The 21,066-nt window shown below is 39.3% G+C and overlaps 1 protein-coding gene and 1 long non-coding RNA gene across 5 annotated transcripts in view; both read left to right on the top strand.

Annotated features, from left to right (window-relative positions):
- The first annotated feature begins 621 nt into the window (after positions 1–621).
- On the top strand, positions 622–3,540 carry LOC116563901. The gene is made up of 2 exons (XR_004274626.1): positions 622–1,151; positions 2,657–3,540. It is a non-coding gene; the product is annotated as an uncharacterized LOC116563901 (long non-coding RNA).
- A 3,776-nt stretch (positions 3,541–7,316) lies between these two features.
- Positions 7,317–21,066, top strand: part of RAVER2 (ribonucleoprotein, PTB binding 2) — a 116,038-nt gene continuing 102,288 nt past the window's right edge. For all 4 annotated transcript variants that reach the window (XR_004274624.1, XM_032296741.1, XM_032296740.1 and 1 more), the window contains exon 1: positions 7,317–8,017. Coding sequence is in view for 3 of the 4 variants with exons in the window: in XM_032296741.1 (XP_032152632.1) it covers positions 7,769–8,017 (249 nt within the window). In the remaining variant the exon portion in view is untranslated. The remainder of the gene's footprint in view (positions 8,018–21,066) is intronic.

The raw sequence follows: 21,066 nt of genomic DNA, 5'->3' as shown, positions 1-21,066 counted from the left end.
TTCAGGAGGCATTCCAGAAGAAGGCATTGCTGTCGCAGGAGATGACAACTCCGCACGTGTTATTGCCCTGAAGATCTTCCAGTGGGACAAGATGTGGAGGCAGAAGACAGCAATGCTGATGATCCTGCTCTTGAGGAGGCCTAGGCTGTTGTGTGTGTTTGTGTTTTAAAAAACACTTAAGAAGTAGAATAAATAAATTTTAAATAGAAAAAAGCTTAAGAATAAGGATATGAAGAAATAATATTTTCGTACAGCTGTATAATGTGTTTGTGTTTTAAGCTATAAAAGAGTAAAAAAGTTTAAAATTTTTAAAGTTTATAAAGTAAAACAGTTACAGTAAGCTGTTTATTATCAAAGAAATAAAATTTAAAAAATAAATTTAGCATAGCCAAGCATACAGTAGTTATAAAGTCTACAGTGTACAGTCATATACCAGGTCTTCCCATTCACTCACTCCCTTCACTCACTCACCCAGAGCTTCCAGTCTGGCAAGTTCCATTCATGGCAAGTATCCTATACAGGGGTACCATTTTCTTATCCTTTATATTATATACTTGCTGTATTTTTTCTGTGTTTAGATGCACAAATACTTACCATTGTGTTATAATAGCTTACAGTATTCAGTACGGTAACATGCTGTACAAGTTTGTAGCCTAGGAGCAACAGGCCATGCCATGTAGCTTAGGTGTGGAGTAGGGTGCACCATCTAGGTTTGTTTAAGTACATTTTGTGGTGTCTGCACAGCAGTGAAATTGCCTGATGATGCATTTCTTAGAACATATCTTCCTCATGAAGATATGCATGACTGCATCTCCTTTATAGTCCTCATTCTATTTGTCCTGTCTGCTGCATGGATGTATTAACCACTCTCCTTGAAACCTTTTGCTTCCTTGGCTTCTTGAAGCCACTCTTTCTTTGTTCATTTCCTTTTTTCCCCTTTAATTTTGGGTTTTCAAAATAGTAGGTATGACACGGAATGCAAGGTCAGTAGCAGAAAGCAGTGAATGGTAAGTTGGTTCTACTTGTGATCCAAGAAGGAAGTAAAAGACATTCAAGGTAAATACCGTGAAGACACAGAAGCCAAGGAGGTGATGTGCCAGAAGCTATCGTGGAAAGCTGGGGCCAAGGATTAGGAGCTGAACACCACTAAGGTAAGGGGAGACAGGAATATAGGGAACAATACCTACGTAACCCAGCTAGTTTTGCCTGACATATTTTTCGTTTTTACCCGGCTCTCATTTTGTGGGCTGGGCACATAAATAATACAAGCAGAATCTTAACAGAAGTGCCAAATACTTTCCACTTTCGTTCCCTTTTGTCCTGTAACTTGGTCCCTATAGTCCTATTTACTGGACTTATCTTTCAATCTAAAGGACTTGTCTTCCAGACTCATTTTTAAACTACCAAGTTTTCCTACAGTTTCTAAACTATCTTCTGGGTCTGTGGTTTTGCGTGTTTTTTGTTTTGTTTTGGTGAGACAGGGTCATCTCACTCTGTCATCCAGGCTGGAATGCAGTGGTATGATCATTGCTTACTGCAGCCTCAACCTCCCAGGCTCAATCCTCCTGCCTCAGCCTCCTTAGTAGCTGGGACTATACGTATGGGCCACCATGCCTGGCTAATCTTTTGGGTCTTTTAAATCTATATGCCCTGCAGTATTTGAAGCTCAGTTGCCTTAATCAAGTTTGGAAACATTACTTCCTAAATGGCTACCTCTTTCAGTTGCATCACCACCTGTACTATCTTTTATATAAGAAAGCATAATATATCATTTTATTTGCTGACATCCAATACGTCATCAAGAGTTTTTTTTAAACATTTTTGTAGAGATAGAGTCTCCCTTTGTTGCCTAGGCTGCTCTCAAACACCTGGCCTCAAGCAGTCCTTCCACCTTGGCATTCCAAAGTGCTGGGATTACAGGCATGAGCCACTGTGCCTGGCCTAAGGTTTTTAAAAATATTTATTGTAATTGTTAATATTTCAACATGACTGTCTTTCATGTAGCCCTTGAGCTAAGCACTCTGCTATCCCTTTATATATAGTACTTCATCTTGGCTCGGAGCGGTGGCTCACACCTGTAATCCTAGCACTTTGGGAGACTGAGGCAGGCAGATGGCTTGAGCTCAGGAGTTTGAGGCCAGCCTAGATAACGTGGTGAAACCCCATCTCTACAAAAAATCAGCTGGGCATAGTGGCACAGGTGTGTCCCAGCTACTTGAGGGGCTGAAGCAGGAGGATCACTTGAGCCCAGGAGATCAAGGATGCAGTGAGCTGTGATAGCGCTAATGCACTCCAGCCTGAGTGACAAAGTGAGACTCTGTCTCAAAAATAAATAAATAGATAGATAGTACCTCATCTAATTTTCATAACAGCCTTTAATGATTCGCCTTATAGGTTTTGTAATCATCTCTGTTTTAGAGATAAAGAGTCTAAGGCTCAGCATATTTAAAATAGTCTTTCATGCTTTAAATACTAGGTTGGTGCACAAGTGATTGTGGTTTTTGCCATTTAAAGTAATGTTAAAAACCACAATCACTTGTGCATCAACCTAATGGTTGTTCTAGTTACACAAAATGGAATTCAGGTGGTTTGACTCTCGATCCTGCTCTCTTGCCACCATATTCTGCTGTTTCTTTGCTCTCTGTGTTTCTTTCAGAAAAGTCTCAGATCCAGCTCCTCCTCTGGCTACAGTTACACAATGTTACATACCTAGGCTCCAAAAGCAGATGGATTTGCATTGGAACCCTAGGGCTCCTGTCTGCTGTGTGACTTTGAACAAGGCTCCTGACCCTCTCTGCCTTTGATTCCTCATTGGTAAATAGGTACATACTAGTGACATCACATGTTGGTTATGAAGTCACATCACAGGTTTCAAATGAAATAATATAAAGAAAAAGGGAATGAATAAAAGCTTAGCTTAACCTACATAAAGCTCTATATACTTAATTGTTGTTACTCTTATTATTCTATGCCAGTATAAGCCCTTAAGTGTTTTCAATGTGTTTTAAAAGATTTCTAACTGGTCTCCCTAACATAAGACCCAATAAATTCATTGTCTTGATTGTCAGAATTATATTTTAAAAAGCTAAATCTGATCATGTCACTTCCCTGCCCCAAAGCTTCTAATGTTCTTGTTCTCTATGTGACTGCCTTTTATGCCATACTGAAGTATCGACTTAAAATGGAATCAACTTCTTAAAACTGAAACGGCATCTTCTACCTTTCTCGTTTATTTCCTGCTACTCTCCCAGAAGTATAGTCTTCATGAACACCAAACCTATTCTTTCATAGACCTACCAGTCCCTTTGAAGCTGATGGGCCTCCTTCTGTTTCCTGTTTCAGTACTTGCCCCATTTAATCTAGAAAATTCCTACTTGTCCTTAAGACCTAGGGATGGCTTCCTCTAAGTAAAAATTGAATGCCTCTCGGTGCTATGAAGAGTACTTTATTCACAGCATTTGTGACATGGAATTTACAATTACTGAATTGCAATTACTTTCCCTAGGGAACGGTCCATTTGTGAATAAAAATCAAATCTGGTTTGGTGTTGTACAGTGTCTAGTACATTATAGACATTCAATAAATATGCCAAATGAATAATGTGCATAATTTACAGTTTACAATGTTTTTTCACATACTTATTTTCATCATATTATCCTAACATATAAGCATAAGATAGTTTGATGCAAGAAGCTATTATTATTATTAAACTGAGACTTAGTAAACATTTCTAGCATTTTCCGCAATTGCAAATCTTTAAAAATACACAAAAATTCCCACCAATATTTTTTTTTAAAGGCCAAAGCTAGCATAGGTCTCATATTTTAAGAACACAGTCATTATATAGATCATGATAATTACCTGTGGGTATTGGTAAATACATTGCAGCTTGATAATTGTACTCTACTTCAAGTTCAGATTAGAGTGTTCCTTTAGTATGCCATGGAAGTAGCTATTTAAAGAGTCAGGCTAAACCTGGAATGAGAGGAACTCTTTGGAATTCCAGTAGCATTCCAAAGTCTTTGCAGTTTCCATCCATTTATTTTATGTGGCAATAACAATTAATTGTTTAAAATTATTTTTAACTAGTAGATTCTGCCATTTCCCCGAATTCCTTGAAAACAGTTGAGCAAATGTAACAAGATACTTCTTACTCAAAATCTAGGGCAGTGTTTATCAAAATGTGAGTAAGGACTCATTAGTGATACATAAAATCAACCGTGTCATCCAAGCAATTTAAAAATGGGATAGAATAGGAAATACTAGAATGTGCTACATGATGTAGGGGTATGATGTTTTGTGAAATCTTCATTTTGATTATGTGTGTGTTTACTGAATTGTGACAAAATATATTTCCCACTGTGGCAGATATTTCTCACTAGATTGGGTCAAAAAAGGTTGAAAGTCACTACCCTACACAACATAGCCATATTGCACAAGGAGTGGGATCAATTCCAAGTAGTCACTTAATAAAATTGGTTTAATAACTTGATAAAATTGTAATCATGTCCCCATTGGGGCCAAAGCTGTAATTACATTATTATAACCCCCAAAACATAATCAACACCTGATTCATTCACCGGACTTAACCTCAAATAACATTGAATTATTTCCAAAAATTAAACCCATCTCTAAGAGGTGAGTATTTGCTACCACAAAAACTAGCAGACGAATTTGCCATAGATTTTAAAGTCAATACCAAAAAAGCACTTTGGGGCTGGGCATGTGCTGTAATCCCAGCACATTGGGAGGCCGAGGCAGGAGGATCATGAGGTCAGGAGATCGGAGATTGAGATCATTCTGGCTAACATGGTGAAACTCCATCTCTACTAAAAATACAAAAAATTAGCTGGGCGTGGTGGCATGCATGTGTAGTCCCAGCTACTCAGGAGGCTGAGGCAGGAGAATAGCTTGAACCCAGGAGGTAGAGGTTGCAGTGAGCCAAGATCATGCCACTGTACTCCAGCCTGGGTGACAGAGCAAGACTCTGTCTCAGGAAAAATAAAATAAAATAAAAAAGGCACTTTGGAAAATGTTTTGAGCAAAAGCAATCACTAAAGTTAGTTTCAGATCACTATCTGTTTGCATATTTATTATATTTAATTATAATCATTGCATAATTTGCTCTCAATGAGACTGAGCCCCTATTGTACGGGAGCATTTTTTTACTATCTGTATTCTTAGTGCCTTTATATAATCTAGCACAAAAGAGACATTTAATAAATGTTTGTCAAGGAGTTGGTATTCATTTGGATAAGTATATGTTCTGAAACATAATGAATGATGCAAGGTTACAGCCTATGCTAAGGCTATTCATGCTTCTTCTTCACTTCAAAGAAGGTACTTTCAAAGTCTCTCAGCTCTACAAAATAGGGTTTTATTGGAGTTTAAAATGTATACCTTTTAAAATCAAAGGAATACAATTTAAAAGCAAAATGATATATTCCTTTGATATTAGAATATCAGGGATGCAAGCAGAGAAATAAGTGCTCTCATACAATTGTGATAGGGAAAACTGAGGTAGTTTGGAAATACATATCAAAAATCTTTAAATATGCTTACTTTTTGATGCAGAAATTTTGCTTCTAGTTCATTCTACAGAAAAATAACAATCTTCAAATATGTATAGAGGGTTATTAAACTTAGTGCTGTTTACAATAGATAAAAATGTCTAATGCTAGGAGATAAATGAATTTTCTAATTTTCTAATTCAATAGAATAATATGCAGCCATAAAAACCACGGTATTCAAATGTATTGGCATAGAAAGGGATTCAGAAGACATACTGTAAAAAGCAGGAAATAGCTGTAAACTACAGAATATTATTCAAAAACATTTTATGCAGTAATAGTCACAAAATAAAATTAATCATTTAAAAGTTAACAGTTCAGTGACTATTTAGTATATTCACATTATTGGACTACTGCCACCTCTGTCTAGTTCCAAAACTAGATTTTCATCATTCCATAAAGATGTCTGCACCCATTAAGCAGTTGCTTCCCATTACCTCCTCCACCAGCCGCTGGTAATCACCAGTCTGTGTTCTGCTCTATGGATCTACCCATTCTGATATTTTATATGCATGGAATCGTACAATATATGACCTTTTGTCTCTGGCTTCTTTCATTTAATGCTTTGGAGGTTTGTCTACCATGTAAATGTCCTTAATTCTTTTTTATGGCTAAAAATATTTCATTGCATATATTTATAGCACAATTTGCTTATCTGTTCATCAATAAAATGGACATTTGGGTTGTTTCCACCCTTTGGTTATCAGGAATAGTGATTGTATAAACATGGGTGTACTGCAGAATATCATTCTAATGATATAAGTATTAGCAGACAAAACATTCAGGAACATTAGCAGCCATTATTTTTGTGTGGACGGATTACAGGTGAATTATTTTATGTTATTCAGAACATTGGACTTTGGAATTAATCAGACCAGATCCCATTTCCTCACTTGTAAAGTAAGGAAAACAAAACCTATGTAACTGAATTATCATGAAGGGTAAATAAATACGTGTATCTAAAGCATTTAGAAATGTGTGGTTGGGGGAAACACATGGTGAGAACTCAACTTGTAGTACATATATTTTAAATCTTCTTTAAAAAATCTTGTTTTTTAAATTAGTGTTAAAGTTTTTTTGCTTTTGGTTTTTTTGCGAGTGTACTTGTATGCTACACAATTAAGATGCATGATCCCCTTCGCTGATGGTCATTTGAGCTGGTGCCAAAGGCTGCTCCGATTTTTAATCTGACATCCGTTTGACTAAGTATAGTTCTACACTGTAACTCTCCCTTTCAAGTTTCAATTAAAATAATGTTCCTAACAGCGTATTCTCCAGCCACTCTGCTACAGCTCCTTTTCCATTCTATTCTTTCTTTCAGCATAACTTTCTCTGTTGCAGACGCAACGACCCAGGTTTTACATTTTAGGAATTGCATGACAGGGACAGAGGGACGGGTGAAGGGCACAGGCTTTCTCATACACAGCTAGAAAAACACATCACCAGCAGGTTTCACCAAATACATAAAATTTCCCCTACAATGTCCCTCTTTTACTCCCCAGAAAATTTCATTGTAAACTCAAAGTTTGCCAAATACGCTCATCTTGAGTGCAGCAGAAGGGTTACGGTCGGGAGCCCGCCCGGCTGCGAGGAGGCACCCTCCTGCCTCCCCTCCAGCCCCACCCCGGGTGTGGGAAGCCCGAGTTCGCGCCTGCAGTCCCCGAGCCGCCCCAGCGCGGGAGTTTCGAGGGGAGCAGGGGGAGAGCTGCGGCGTCACGTGGGGGGCCACTCGGGGACAGGCGCCTGGGGCTAAGTCCCCCGGCGAAGCCACTGCGAAGGGGCCGCATCCCCTAGAGCCTGACCCTGGGCGTTCGCGAAGGCCTCACAGAGAGGGGGAGCTCGCCCGCCGGTCCGCGCCTGCACAGGTGTCCGGGTGGCGGCGCCCGGCCCCGCCTGCGGACCCGCGAGAGGCGGGTGGAGGCGCGCCTGTGCGCCGGGGCCGGGGGCCCGCGGGGGAGGTTCCCGCGAGGTGGTTCTTGGGCTCCTCCTCGGCGCCTCAGGTTTCCTCTCTCCGCCAGCCGGCTGCTGGCTGCGGCGCCGCCTCTCCCTCCTCCCTCCTCCCGCCGCCCCCCTTCCCCGCGGCTAGGCCCACTCTGCGGCCTCTGCCCGCCTCGCCCCTGCCCGGGCCTCCTCCTGCTTTCTCTCTCCGCTTCCCCTCGAACCTCCGAGGAGTCCGTAGCCCCGGGACGCCAGGGAAGATGGCGGCGGCGGCGGGAGACGGCGGCGGCGAGGGGGGCGCGGGTCTGGGCGGCGCGGCTGGGCCGGGGCCGGGGCCGGGACTGCGTGGGCCGGGCCCCTCAGCCGAGGCGCACGAGGGCGCCCTGGACCCCGCGCCCGCCGCGCTGCACCCTGAGGAGGTGGCCGCGCGGCTGCAGCGGATGCGGCGGGAGCTGAGCAACCGCAGGAAAATCCTGGTGAAAAACCTGCCCCAGGACAGCAACTGCCAGGTACGGGGTCGGCGCTGGGGGGCGACGCGTCCCGGGGGACGGGCTGGGCGGCGCTCCGTGTCCAGGCTGGGATCCGGCGCCTCAGAGCGGTCATGGGGAGGGGGGTTGGCGCCGAGTGCTGAGAGCGGCCCCTCGCTTTGACCGAGCTCTTGGGGTTTCTACCCTGCAGACGCCCTGCCAGGGAGGGGGCAGATTGGGAAACTGAGGCTCTGAGAGGCGAAGCGGCTTCTCCAAGGTCACGGGGATCGGGCGGCTGCCGCTAAGTTCGGCCCGCTCTTTTCTTCCCCTACGGCCCTTAGGGGAGTAGGAGGTGAAGGAGAGTGGAGGTGAGTTGTGGAGCACACATTTGGGGGTGCCGAGGCTAAGGGAGCACCTTGACAGGGGCGGGGTTCCCGCATGGAGTCCCCGGGTCTCGGGGGTGCCATAGGGGGCAGGGGCACGGGAGAGCTGGAGTGAGTTTCACTGTTGCAGAAGCGCTTGACCAAGTTTCTATGAAACAACTCTCTTCAGTTTGCTAAGGCCCCAGAATAGAGTGTTGCTGCGCTCCTTGGAGCCTTGCAGCCGCTGCTACGCCAAGTACGGTACTGGAGGATTTGTTCCTCAGTGACTTGGATGAGGTTTAAAGATAGCTACTCTGTGTCTTTAATCCAGATTAACTGTTGCTTTTAAGATTGGAAACTCTGCATCTATTTAACTTTTTTTCCCCCTGATTTCAAAAGCTGCATCCTCATTGTAGGAAAGCTAGAAAAAGAGAGAAGCACAAAAGGGAAAAACCGAAATCACCCATATTTCTGATACCTAAAGATAACCATTGTTATCCTGGGATGTTGTCCTTTTCTCTTTTCCTATGCATATATATTTTTGTTTTATTAAAAACATGAAATCATTTATTTCACTCTTCAGGATTTGTTAGGTGTCTAGATGTTCACACCTGTTTCACATATATACTGCTGACTTTATATACTGCTCTGAGTGTGGTGGAGTATCCTGGTAATTGCGCATTTGGGCTGACCCGTGTAGTTCCTCCTGTAACCGGATGCATGAAATTGCAGGAGGGCTGGCTATTGACCATTGCATGGCAGTTCTTCCATGTGACTTATAAAATAATGAGACCAATGCCCCATTACTATGTAATTAGACCTTACATAGCCATTCGCAATAAATGTGAACAGACTTTATGCATGAGGGGATATTTTGTTTAGAAATGCAATGTAAAAAAAATTCTCTGTCAGCATTGTCTATCTCATCTGTCTTTCAACTCTTTCCGTTCCACCATGGTCCACTTCCCATCCGTCAGGTAATGTTTTGTGATACTACCTGTTAAGGACACCTGCAATGGACTGATTTCTTGGAAGCAGCCTCCCCTGCCCATACAAATAGAGGACTGCAAGGGAGCTCAGGAAGGAGGAGGCTTGGAAGAAGCAGATGGCATTTTTTAAAAAAACAAATTTAAAAAATAGCAGCTCTTTGTATAGACAGTCTAGGAGAAGAAAAATGGAGAAGTGTCTCAATTTCTTTGTAGAATGTCAGCTGTTTTTGTTATCACAATTCCTTGCATTAATTCTGAAAATATTTAGACCCAAAATTCAAGACGTTCTGTCTATTCTTGCTTTGCTGTTGGTATCTTTCTCACTTCCCTTCTTAATAGACGTGGAAAAATATATCAAAGGGTCTAAGAAAAGGAACAGTTTTAATTAGTGATAGAAGCTTTCTGAGAATTACACCGGGATTTGTATTTTTGAGATTTCATCTACTTTTTCTTAAACTGTAATATTTTCATGAATATGTTCTGCATGATTTTTTTAATTTTGTGTTTTAACAATTTCCCTTCATTATAATGTCTGCCTTTTCTTAGTGATTATATTTTACTGTCAACTTACTAATGAAAGTTTATTTTGTGTCTTTTTGACAGTAAGGCCTACATGAAATCACCTGGGCTAAAACTACATATTTACCCTTATGAAATGGTTAATATGATTTTTGTTCAATTATTAAGTAAACAGATATTTTTGAAATACTGTACTAAGTTCTTGTTCTTTTCCAGAGGAGTCTGTGTTTATTCATTTCTTTCTTTCCTTCCCCTCCCGCCCGGAGATGGAGTCTTGCTTGGTTGCGCAGGTGGAGTGCATCTCGGCTCACGGCAGCCTCTGCCTACCAGGTTCAAGTGATTCTCCCTGCCTCCTGAGTAGCTGGGATTATAGGCACCTGCCACCACACCTGGTTAATTTTTGTATTTTGTAGTAGAGATGGCATTTTGCCATGGCGGCCAGGCTGGTCTTGAACTTCTGACCTTAGGTGATCCCCTCTTCCTCGGCCTCCCAAAGTGCTGGGATTACAGGTGTGAGCCACTGTGCCTGGCCTCATTTCTTTACTTTAGAATGTCACTTTAAGGATCAAAGGCATAGAACTCTAGTTCTCAAACTGCATTTGTGACTCTAGAAAATAATGATTGATACTAGTAGGAACCTGTAATTTTTTCTTAACATTTGAAATACATGGGTGTTTTCCTTATTAAATGTAGTTTTCATAAATCTCAAATTTTATTTTTGGTACAGCAGATTTATAATAGCATCCCACAACTTTACAGTTTCTATAATTAAAAGGCACACTGAAAGTATTATTTTTAACTGGAAGCTTTTAGAGATATGTTTATCAAATGCCTTATAGAACTATTGGCTCCAGAAAAAACGAATACCTTCATATTAAGTTCTCAAAAGCTTTCTTACCGAATAATTACTGTGCATTCAGTCAAGCCCTGTCTGGTGTTCCTAAGCTTTCTTGAATCTTCCTGGCCATCTTTGTTTTCACAGCCTCAGTTCTGGTTCAAGACATTTTCATCTCTTGTTCACTGTTACAACTTTTCGGTTCGTCACCTACCTTCATTACTGTCCTGTTTCTTACTTTTAGCTCCTTTTGCATACTATGTCTTGAGGAATACTCCCAAAGCACAAATCTGATCATGTCACTCTCCTACTCATAAAAAACCAGCCTTTGGCTCCACATTCCTCTTAAACTTTTCCTCAAATTGTCCTTAACAGTAAAGAACAGTGAATTTGAATTAAGCTACTGCAAGACTGAAATTGCTTTAAAGTTTTGTGTGAGTCTGAAATTTTTTTTCATATAAAATATTATAGGTTTATTTAAAACTTAATTCTCACCTCGAATATGCAAAATACAAACTCCACAAATGTTCATTTTACTTTGTAGTTTACAAATATACAAAATAGATGTTTGCTTAAATTTATATTACATATTTATTAAGGCAAGGAACTATAGAAAAAAACATTTCTGATTAAGGGATACTTGGGAATAAACCATTGTACAAATTATTGCACATCTGAAACCACAATGCATAACTGACTGTCTGCATAAAAATGCTAAAGAAGTAAACCAGGTGCATTACCTGACTTAGGTCATAAATGTAGATCGGAAGACAAATATAGATTTTCCTTGTCAAAGTATGCAGCAGTTTGAAAACTTTGGCTTCCTCGTTTGGTACCTTTAGAACCAAGACTCACCAAGCACTATCATTTAGGCTATTTAAACATGTTTTCTGTACCTGAATTTCTTCCTCTTCTTCTAACATAATAATAATGGCTTTTAGAAGGTAAAGAGAATACAAGGCGTTCTTAAATTTTTATATTAATTTTATGTTCTATTAGTAACATTGGATTTAACGTAAAAATTGCTATTTAACTCCCCATTTTTTTTTTCATAAACTTGACACTTATGGAAAATGTACCGTATTTAATCTTTGGTTCCTCATAGAGTACTCAGAGCTCAGTTTGAAAAGCCTGAAATGATAGGACAGCAGTCTAAGATTCTTAGGCTTTTTGTGACTTGGTCCCTGCCTACATTTCCAGTCTCATTTCTTTTTAGTTTTTATTTATTTTTTTGAGACAGACTTGCTCTGTCACCTAGGCTGGAGTGCAGTGGCACGATCACAGCTCAGTACACCCTTGATCTCTCAGGCTGAAGCAATTCTCCCACCTCAGCCTCTCACATAGCTGGGACTACAGGCATGTTCCACCATGCCTGGCTAATTTTTAAAAAATTTTTTTGTAGAGACATGGTCTTGCTATGTTGTCTAGGCTGGTCTTGAACTCCTGGACTCAAGCAGTCCTCCTGCCTTGGCCTCCCAAAGTGCTGGGACCAGAGGTGTGAGCCACTGCACCCAGCCATCAGTCTCATTTCTGATTAGTCCTACATTGGATTCTATTCCACCTTTATCAAATGACCTAGATCCCCAAGTACCTCTTGCCACTGTGATTTGAACCTTTATAGTTATGTCTTTGTTAGTATTTTGGAATGTACTTATAGTGAGTAATTTATAGTGAATGATATTTATAATTATTTTTAAATGAATAATTTATAGTGAATAGTAATATTGTGAATACTGGTTCTTATAGCCATTGTGTATGCGTGTGTCTGGTCTTTTACAACTGAATTTAGAATTTTGATTTGTTACAGTAATGTTTTCATATTTTTTCTAATATATGTGTTATCATATTTCTATAAATTGTATTATGGTTAACCTGATTCTGTTTCAATATCATTGTCATTGGTGTTTCAAAATGGAGAAAACAGGGGCATTTGCTGCTTATATTATTTGTGTTCACTCAGGTTTTTTTTTTTTTAATGTGTCTTATGTGTGTGCATTTGTTTTGTTTTCGTCATATTGTTTACCCTAAAACCTGGAAGAGATTCTATTGTGTAATTAGAAGAAAATATGAAGTGCTTAGGGCCAACATTCAGAATTAGTAATTGAAGAAACAAAACATTTTATTGTCTCACTTTGGATATTATAAACTTTCATTTCAAAGTACTCTAATAGGATAGTTAGTTGAGAAGCTTAATGGTTAATTCACAGACTCATTTGAAACCGTAATATTACCAAGTAAGCACTTTTTAGAATCATAAACCAGCAAATGTAAGAAACTAGTTAATTTTTTTTTTTATAATTAAAACTTGTTTCTTCCCTTTCTTTTCTTTTTCTTTCTTTTGTAAAACTGAGTCTCATCGTCTCCCAGGTTGGAGTGCAGTGGTGCAATCATAGCACTGCAGCTTTAACTCCTGGGCTCAAGTGATCCTCCCATCTCAGCCACCTGAGAAGTTGGGACTGTAGGCTTGCACCACTGTGTCCAGCTAATGTTTCTTAATTTTTTGTTGAGACAGAGTCTTCTTATGTTGCTCAAGCTGGTCATAATCTTATTTTTAAAAGCTGTGTATTCCTGTTTGTCTTTTACATCAATATAAAAACTATAGAATTTTAAAATGTATTTTATGTCCTTTAACTGTGGGACTTAAAAAATGTACTTTGTTTTCTTTAACAATATATTCAGTAATTATTGCCTCTTTTTAAAATAGGGCTATTATTCTCTACTTACTTCTTGACAATATTGGAGTGTTCTATCTTTTTGAAATTATCCTTTCTTTAAAATCGAAGTGCTGTTGCTTAGCTCCAAAAGTTACTTTTCTTAGTGTATACTATCCAAAGTTATCTATTATATTTTTTCTAATGTAATTAAGCAGAATTGAATTATGGCTTCTACTTCTTTTTCATGTGTTTTGTTATCCTATTCTCAATGTAACAACACTGAAAGCTGCTAGGGAAATGTACTTCTAGATTTCTGGGACACGACTGCCTCCTTAAGTTTCTAGTTTTGGCAGAAATTCTTGAAAAGTGTTTCAGAAATGCTGTTCTGTTATGAAAACACATTTAAGAAGAGGAGGAATACTTTGTGGTTAGCCTCACAATGCTGTGTTAACTAACAGCCGGTCCAAAGAAGTCTCACGTAATCTATAGCCCATTTCCCAGTTAATGACTGGGTTATGCTTAGAAATTCTTTTTTGGACTTGTGGAATGTTTTCACAGAGAAAGAATATGGTAGATGGTATTTAGTTTTCAGGTTAGCATTTTAGCCTCTATTTAAGTTATGATTGTGTATGAAGTGTAAGATTATACTAAGTAGTATGACAACATCTAACAAAACTTTAGCTTTGTGCAGGAGCAGAAATTCTCCCAGCTTCAAATCATCAGTATCTACTCCTGCATCTTATGACAAAAGCTCAGGAAGAAGAGAATTTAGGGAAATTGCTCCTTGAATTAACAAGATTCATAAGAGGGAAGCATTAAATGAAGTCAACTCCGATCAAAGGCGGTTACTGCAAAAGGGGTTCCTATTACTAACTACCTGTGTTTCGTCTTTTGATTCTTCTATTTGCACTTATTCTTTCCTTGTGGACAAAAAATTTTTGTTTTTTGTTTTTAGATACGAGGTGTTGCTTGCTATGTTGCCCGGGCTGGAGTTTGGTGGCTAGTCACATATTCACAGGCACAATCATAGCACACTGCACTGTGGCCTCAAGTTCCTGGCCTCAAATCCTGTGCTAGCATACCCAGCCTTGATTTTAAAAAAAGTTTTTACTTTAATTTTTAAATTTATTTTTTGTTTTTAATTTAATTAATTAGAGAAAAAAAGCTTTATGGGGCCAGGCATGGTAGCTCATGCCTAGAATCCAGAACTTTGGGAGGCCAAGGCGGGTGGATCACTTGAGGTCAGGAGTTTGAGACTAGCCTGACCAACGTGGAGAAACTTGTCTCTACTAAAAATACAAAATTAGTGGGGCGTGGTGGCACATGCCTGTAACCCCAGCTACACAGGAGGCTGAGGCAGAAGAATAGCCTGAATCCGGGAGGTGGAGGTTGTGGTGAGCCGAGCTTGCACCATTGCACTCAAGCCTGGGGAAGAAAAATGTGGCAGGCTCCGTCTCAAAAAAAAAAAAATTTTATGCTTAGCTTTCCTTGCTCAGCTAAAACAGACAAACTAAAGAATATTAGAATGTAAATGAAATAAAATTATTTATAAATTTTAAAATCCTAAAATTGCTTATCATGTATCATGGCTGTTTGTGTTTTGTTTGCCTAATGGCTCAGTTGCCTTATTCTAAGGAGGTAATATGAACTGAGAGGGGTATTAAGTGAGAAGTCGGAAGATCATATCACTTAGAACATTTGGCTATACGGTACTCTATATTTTGGCTGATAATTATGTGCAGGATAGCCCTTGATTGTTGGGTCGAATAGCTTCTATTTGCTGTTCCAGATCTATTGTCCATCCTTCTCATCCACTCCTTATCCAAAGAGGCTAATCTATACTGTCGATTACACCAACAAGGCTCTCTTATCCTCTGTTTTATGGTTGTATTTGGCCAGAGCTACTAGTAGGAGATCAGAGGATTGAGGAGAGCAAGAGTGGAGCATTTATTCACCCAGCATTTATTCACAGGTGACTGTGGGTTGGCTGATTCCTGTTTAAAGGTTGATTTCTATCCGGTGGCTCCCTCCATACAACCAAGCTCTCCTGGTTATCATACCATTCCTCTTGTCTCCTTGGGCCCAGGAGGAGTACAGGACTGTTGCTAGCCTAGGATTTATTCAAATCTTCATAGATAGTCTCTTTTAAAAATTCTCCCCAGTTAGTTTCCGAGTTTGCCATCTGTTATTTGGTGGAACCCTGATTCTGTTGCCTACTCAGTCGCCTTTCTTCCCATTGCCTGTCCTAATCGCACCCAGATATCCCCTTGAAGACCTACCCCCTTTTTTTTAGCAACTGTATGATTTGGGTGGATTTCAACTTTATCCCTATCTGTAGGGGTGACACAAACCAAAGAATACAGTTCTTCCCTTTTTCAAGAGGAATTGGTTAAAAGATGGGCAATAACCTAGACCAAAGCCTATCAGTCCCTAGCCCTTGGTTGTTGTGTTGAATAGCTTCCATTTGCTTTTCCAGATCTATCCTCCACCCTTCTCACCCACTCCTTATCATGTCCTTAAGGAACATGATAGTCCCTTAGTCATAGTGATTATTTCAGCCTGTCATAGCAAAGAAACCTAGGACTTGTGTTTGGTTGTTAAAGTGAGCTAATCTCCTTTTTCTCCACTGGATATTAATGCAGACACATATGGCTCTGGCTGCAGCTGACAGACATCAAGGGAGCAGATGTGCAAAGGAGGACTGCCCTGGGGGGGAAAATGTAGAGAAGTTGAGCTGGAGCCCTGATCGAACTATATCTGAAGCTTAACTACCTCTGGACTTCATACACATGCAAGCCATTAAATCCCTTTCATTGTTTCACTTATTTCAAGTTGGGTGTTATGTTACTACCAACCAATAGTATCCTAACTTACAGAATTTTAATAAAAAACATAAAGTCTTATTTTTGGAAGGGATAGTAGAAGGCATTTCATCTAACCTTATTGCTCAACACATGAATCTAATTTGCAAAGTCCTCAACACATGGATTCTAATATATTTTTAACTTTTTTTTTTTTTTTTTTTTGGAGATTCTATCACCCAGGCTGGAGTGCAGTGGCACAATCATGCCTCTCTGCAGCCTTTACCTTCCTGGCTCCAGCAGTCCTTCCACCTCAGTCTCCTGAGTAGCTGGGACCACAGATGCATGTCACCATGCTGGCTAACTTTTTTGCTTTTTTTTTTTTTTTTTTGTAGAGAGGAGATTTTTGCCATGTTGCTCAGGCTGGTCTCAAACTCCTGGGCTCAATCAGTCTGCCCTGCTTGGCCTCCTAAACTGTTGGGATTGTAGGTATAAGACACCATGCCTGGAATTTTTTTTTTTTTTTATAAAGCTAGAAACCATCAGTCTCAGCAAACTGAGACAAGAACAGAAAACCAAACACCACATGTTCTCACCCATAAGTGGGTGTTGAACAATGAGAACACATGGACACAGCGAGGGGAACATCACACACCAGGGTTTGTTGGGGGGTGGGGGAGGCTAGGAGAGTGATAGCACAGGGTAGGGGGATGGGGAGGAGTAGCATTAGAAGAAATACCTAATACAGATGATGGGATGATGGATGCAGCAAATCACCATGACACGTGTATACCTATGTAACCTGCACGATCTGTACGTGTACCCCAGAACTTAAAGTATAAATATATATATATATATTGTTTCAAGGAAATCCCCACAATTAAAGTATCCTACTCCATCTTCAGACAGCTTTCTTTGTTATAAAAGTCCTATTTATATTCAATATATAAAATTTATTCACTTGAAGCCTTTTAAAATTTATTTTTTATTGTACTTTAGGTTCTGGGGTACATGTGCAGATCATGCAGGATTGTTGCATAGGTACATACATGGCAATGTGGTTTGTTGCCTCCATCCCCTCGTCACCTATATCTGGCATTTCTCACCATGTTATCCCTCCCCAACCTCTCACCCCTGCTGTCCCTCCCCTAGTTGCCCCCAACAGACCCCAGTGTGTGATGCTTCCCTCTCTGCGTCCATGTGTTCTCACTGTTCAACACCCACCTATGAATGAGAACATGTAGTGTTTGATTTTCTGTTCTTGTGTCAGTTTGATGAGAATGATGGTTTCCAGATTCATCCATATCCCTACAAAGGACATGAACTCGTCATTTTTTTATGGCTGCATAGTATTCCATGGTGTATATGTGCCACATTTTCCTTGTCCTGTCTATCATCAGTCGGCATTTGAGTTGGTTCCAAGTCTTTGCTATTGTTAACAGTGCTGCAATGAACATACGTGTGCATGTGTCTTTATAATAGAACGATTTATAATCCTTTGGATATATACCCAGTACTGGGATTGCTGGTCAAATGGAATTTCTATTTCTAGGTCCTTGAGGAATCGCCACACTGTCTTCCACAATGGTTGAACTAATTTCCACTCTCACCAACAGTGTAAAAGTGTTCCTATTTCTCCACATCCTCTCCAGCATCTGTTGTCTCCAGATTTTTTAATGATCACCATTCTGACTGGCGTGAGATGGTATCTCAATGTAGTTTTGATTTGCATTTCTCTAAAGACCAGTGATGACGAGCATTTTTTTCATGTTTGTTGGCCTTATATATGTATTCTTTTGAAAAGTGCCTGTTCATGTCTTTTGCCCACTTTTGAATGGGTTTGTTTTTTTCTTGTAAATCTGTTTTAGTTCTTTGTAGATTCTGAATATTAGCCCTTTGTCAGATGGGTAGACTGCAATTTTTTTCCCTTTCTGTTCACTTGAAGTCTTGATCCAACATCTACCCTCTGGAAATATATAGAAATTACAGTTTTTCCCTTTTTAACTTATAACTTAAATTCCTTCAAATGACTAGTTTTTAGGACATGATTCTAAGTTTCCTCACCATCTCATTTATTTTTGTCTGAATACACATCATTATCACTTTGTCATTATATCTTTTAAAATATGATACCCAAAATTGAGCATGGTAGTCTAGTTGAGATCTCCCTAAAATCCCCAGCCAGAATAAATTTTCCTTTCCTCTGGATGTCTATAATAATAATAACCTTTGCTTTTTTGGGTGCCTACCCTTGCCAGGCACCATACTTGAGTTGTTTTAATATTATATTTAATCCTCATCTTAAGGCTGTAAAATTGGAATTTCTTATTCCCATTTTATTTATAGAGAAACAAAGATGCAAAATAAATGTCAAACAGTTTGCCCAAGATCATTCAGCTAATTGGTGGTAGAGTGGAGAACTAATTCTCTTTCATTCCAAAGCTCACGTTCTTATCTCTCATTGTATTATAATTCCTCTTTACAGAGCTATATTGTTAGTGCTTCAAAGGGCAAAGATCATGTAGTGTTAACCTTTGTATCATCAATGTGTAACCTAGTGTAAAAAAAAAAGGGGACTACCTCCCTACCTTGTTCTAAAATGCTGTACTTCTGTTGATATTTCTGACCCATGGCACACTCTGAGGACTGATGTGTTAAATAACATTTGCAATGTAAGACTGTTAGCTTTTTTGGCAGGGAATTCTCTCCATTTACTTGTGATTATTCAGTCAGTCAACTGTTTATGGCTTAAGAGTCTGTTGAAAGCTCTAAACCCTCTCTCCAAAAAGGGCCAATATTCATCAGCACACAAAATTTGCATATTATTTCAAGGGTGTGTGGATCTCTTGTAACTTATTCCTGATCTCATTAGGGGATTGTAGGCCATAGGTTGAAAAGTGCTGTTGCAGGCCAACAAAATTTTGGTCATGTCTTTGGGACCTTACTTCAGTAGTGACCATTTGGGCAGATTAAAAGCTGTTGCTTCAGGAGAGTTTTCATTAGAAACTTCTGTAGGCCACATTTATGCATGGGGGCTTTGGGTAGTGATTATCTGGGCAAGAATATAAATCAGACTCAATAATTTTCTTTTTAAACAAATCAACCATGCTACTTCATGTTTGATGCAAAAGCTGTTCTCTCTGTTCACCTAGCAGCCCACAACTGACATTTTAGATTCTGTGCCTGGCCCAGAGTGGATGCTCAACAAAGTAAAAATTTTAAGAGGTTTCCAAGAAGTTACAATGTAATATTTCCTCTTTAACATTTATTAAAAGTCAAACATTGATACAAAGAATGTTTCTCTTTAAAACACATCAAGAACATTATCCATTCTGTTTTCACAATAAATATTTCTTGCTAAGAAAAAAAAATTCTCTTTTGTTAGATTTTAGGGATGCAACTCATTGTGAGCCCCTAAACTTATTTTCTAGATATTTGGTGCTTAATGTTCCGTTTATTTACTACTGTTATCTTTAGGTTTGTAAACTTATTTCCCACTTCGCTATGTTAAGGCATTTTCTTTGTGTGTTTGAGGCTTACTGTTAAACTTTTATTTCCATGTGAATGCCAAAAATAGCATTAGATTCATTGAAATTTGTTTGAATCTGTATTTGTACATGCTTTTCATTGTCTCTCTTCCTGCCACTCTCTCTTGCCCCTACCGTACCCCACCCTATCTCCTCTACCCTTGGACAATTGGTTTTTATATCTTTCCTCAACCTACTGCAGTGATTATCTGCTCTTAGTTCCGGCTTGCCTTTATGTCCTGAACTTTGGATATTCTATTACCCTACCAGTTTAACTACTTGATTTCAATTCTAAAGTAGTCTTCATTTCTCTGATTTTATGCTTCATAGTTTTAGCTTTATAGTTTTTTTTTTGTAGTCAGAACTAGAGTAGAAAGTTATGGCAATAAACAAGAAGATGTGAATCTGGGAAGTTTTTGTAGTAATCTCAGACTTACAAAAACTTCTAAGTATAGCACAAAGAACGTTTTCCCCCTGAACTGTTTGAGAGTGCTGACCCAATGCCCAACCACCCTGAATACTTTATTGTGTATTTCCTACAAACTAGGACATCTTCCAAAATAACTGCAATGCTACCCTCCAAGTCACACTATTTCCTCCCAATCCTCAGATGTATTTAAGTTTTGCCAGCTGTCCCATCAATGTCCTTTACAGTGAGAGGATTCAGTTCAGATCATATATTTTATTTAGTTTTTGTAGAATGTCTTTCAATTTGGGTTTCTATGATGTTTCCTCATGATTAGAGTCAAGTTGTATGTCTTTAGAAGGAATATCACAAGATGGTGTGTGTTTTACATTTGTCCTATTGTGATAAAGTTCACTTTGATCACTTGGATTTCCAATCAAAGTGGTGTCTGCCAGGCATCTCCATGTAAAGTTTTCCACTTATAATCAATAAGGATTTTGAGGGGAGATGCTTTGAGACTGTTTAAATATCCTGTCCCCCTTCAAGCATTCAATTTATTCATTTATTTATAATAACATAGGCCCATGGCTTCCTATTTTGTTCAATGGGTTATGCTCCATTCCTACTACCATTACTTATTTTGATGCTTTGCTTTAGCTTTGGACAGTGGGAGCTTCAGGTTTGCCCCTGTGTCTTCTTATTAAATAAGCTTTTTATTTTGGAGTGATTTTAGATTTACAGAAAAAGTTGCAAAGATAGCACATAGAGTTCCCATGTATCCCTTACCCAGTTTCCCCTGAAGTTGCATCTTTCACAACCAAGGTACATTAGTCAAAACTTAGAAATTAACACTGGTACATTATTTTAACTTAATTACAGACTCTATTTGGATTTCATTAGTTTTTTCACTTATGTTCCATGATTCAGTCCAAGATACAACATTACATTTAGTTATCCTATCTCCTTAGTCTCCATTCTATGACAGATTCTCAGTCTTT

This window comes from Sapajus apella, unplaced genomic scaffold (assembly GCF_009761245.1).
Source record: "Sapajus apella isolate SASKATOON/1434 unplaced genomic scaffold, GSC_monkey_1.0 scaffold36, whole genome shotgun sequence".
NCBI classification, from domain to species: Eukaryota; Metazoa; Chordata; class Mammalia; order Primates; family Cebidae; genus Sapajus; species Sapajus apella.
Note: the sequence above shows the minus strand (reverse complement) of the source record. Positions and strands in the feature narration are given on the sequence as shown.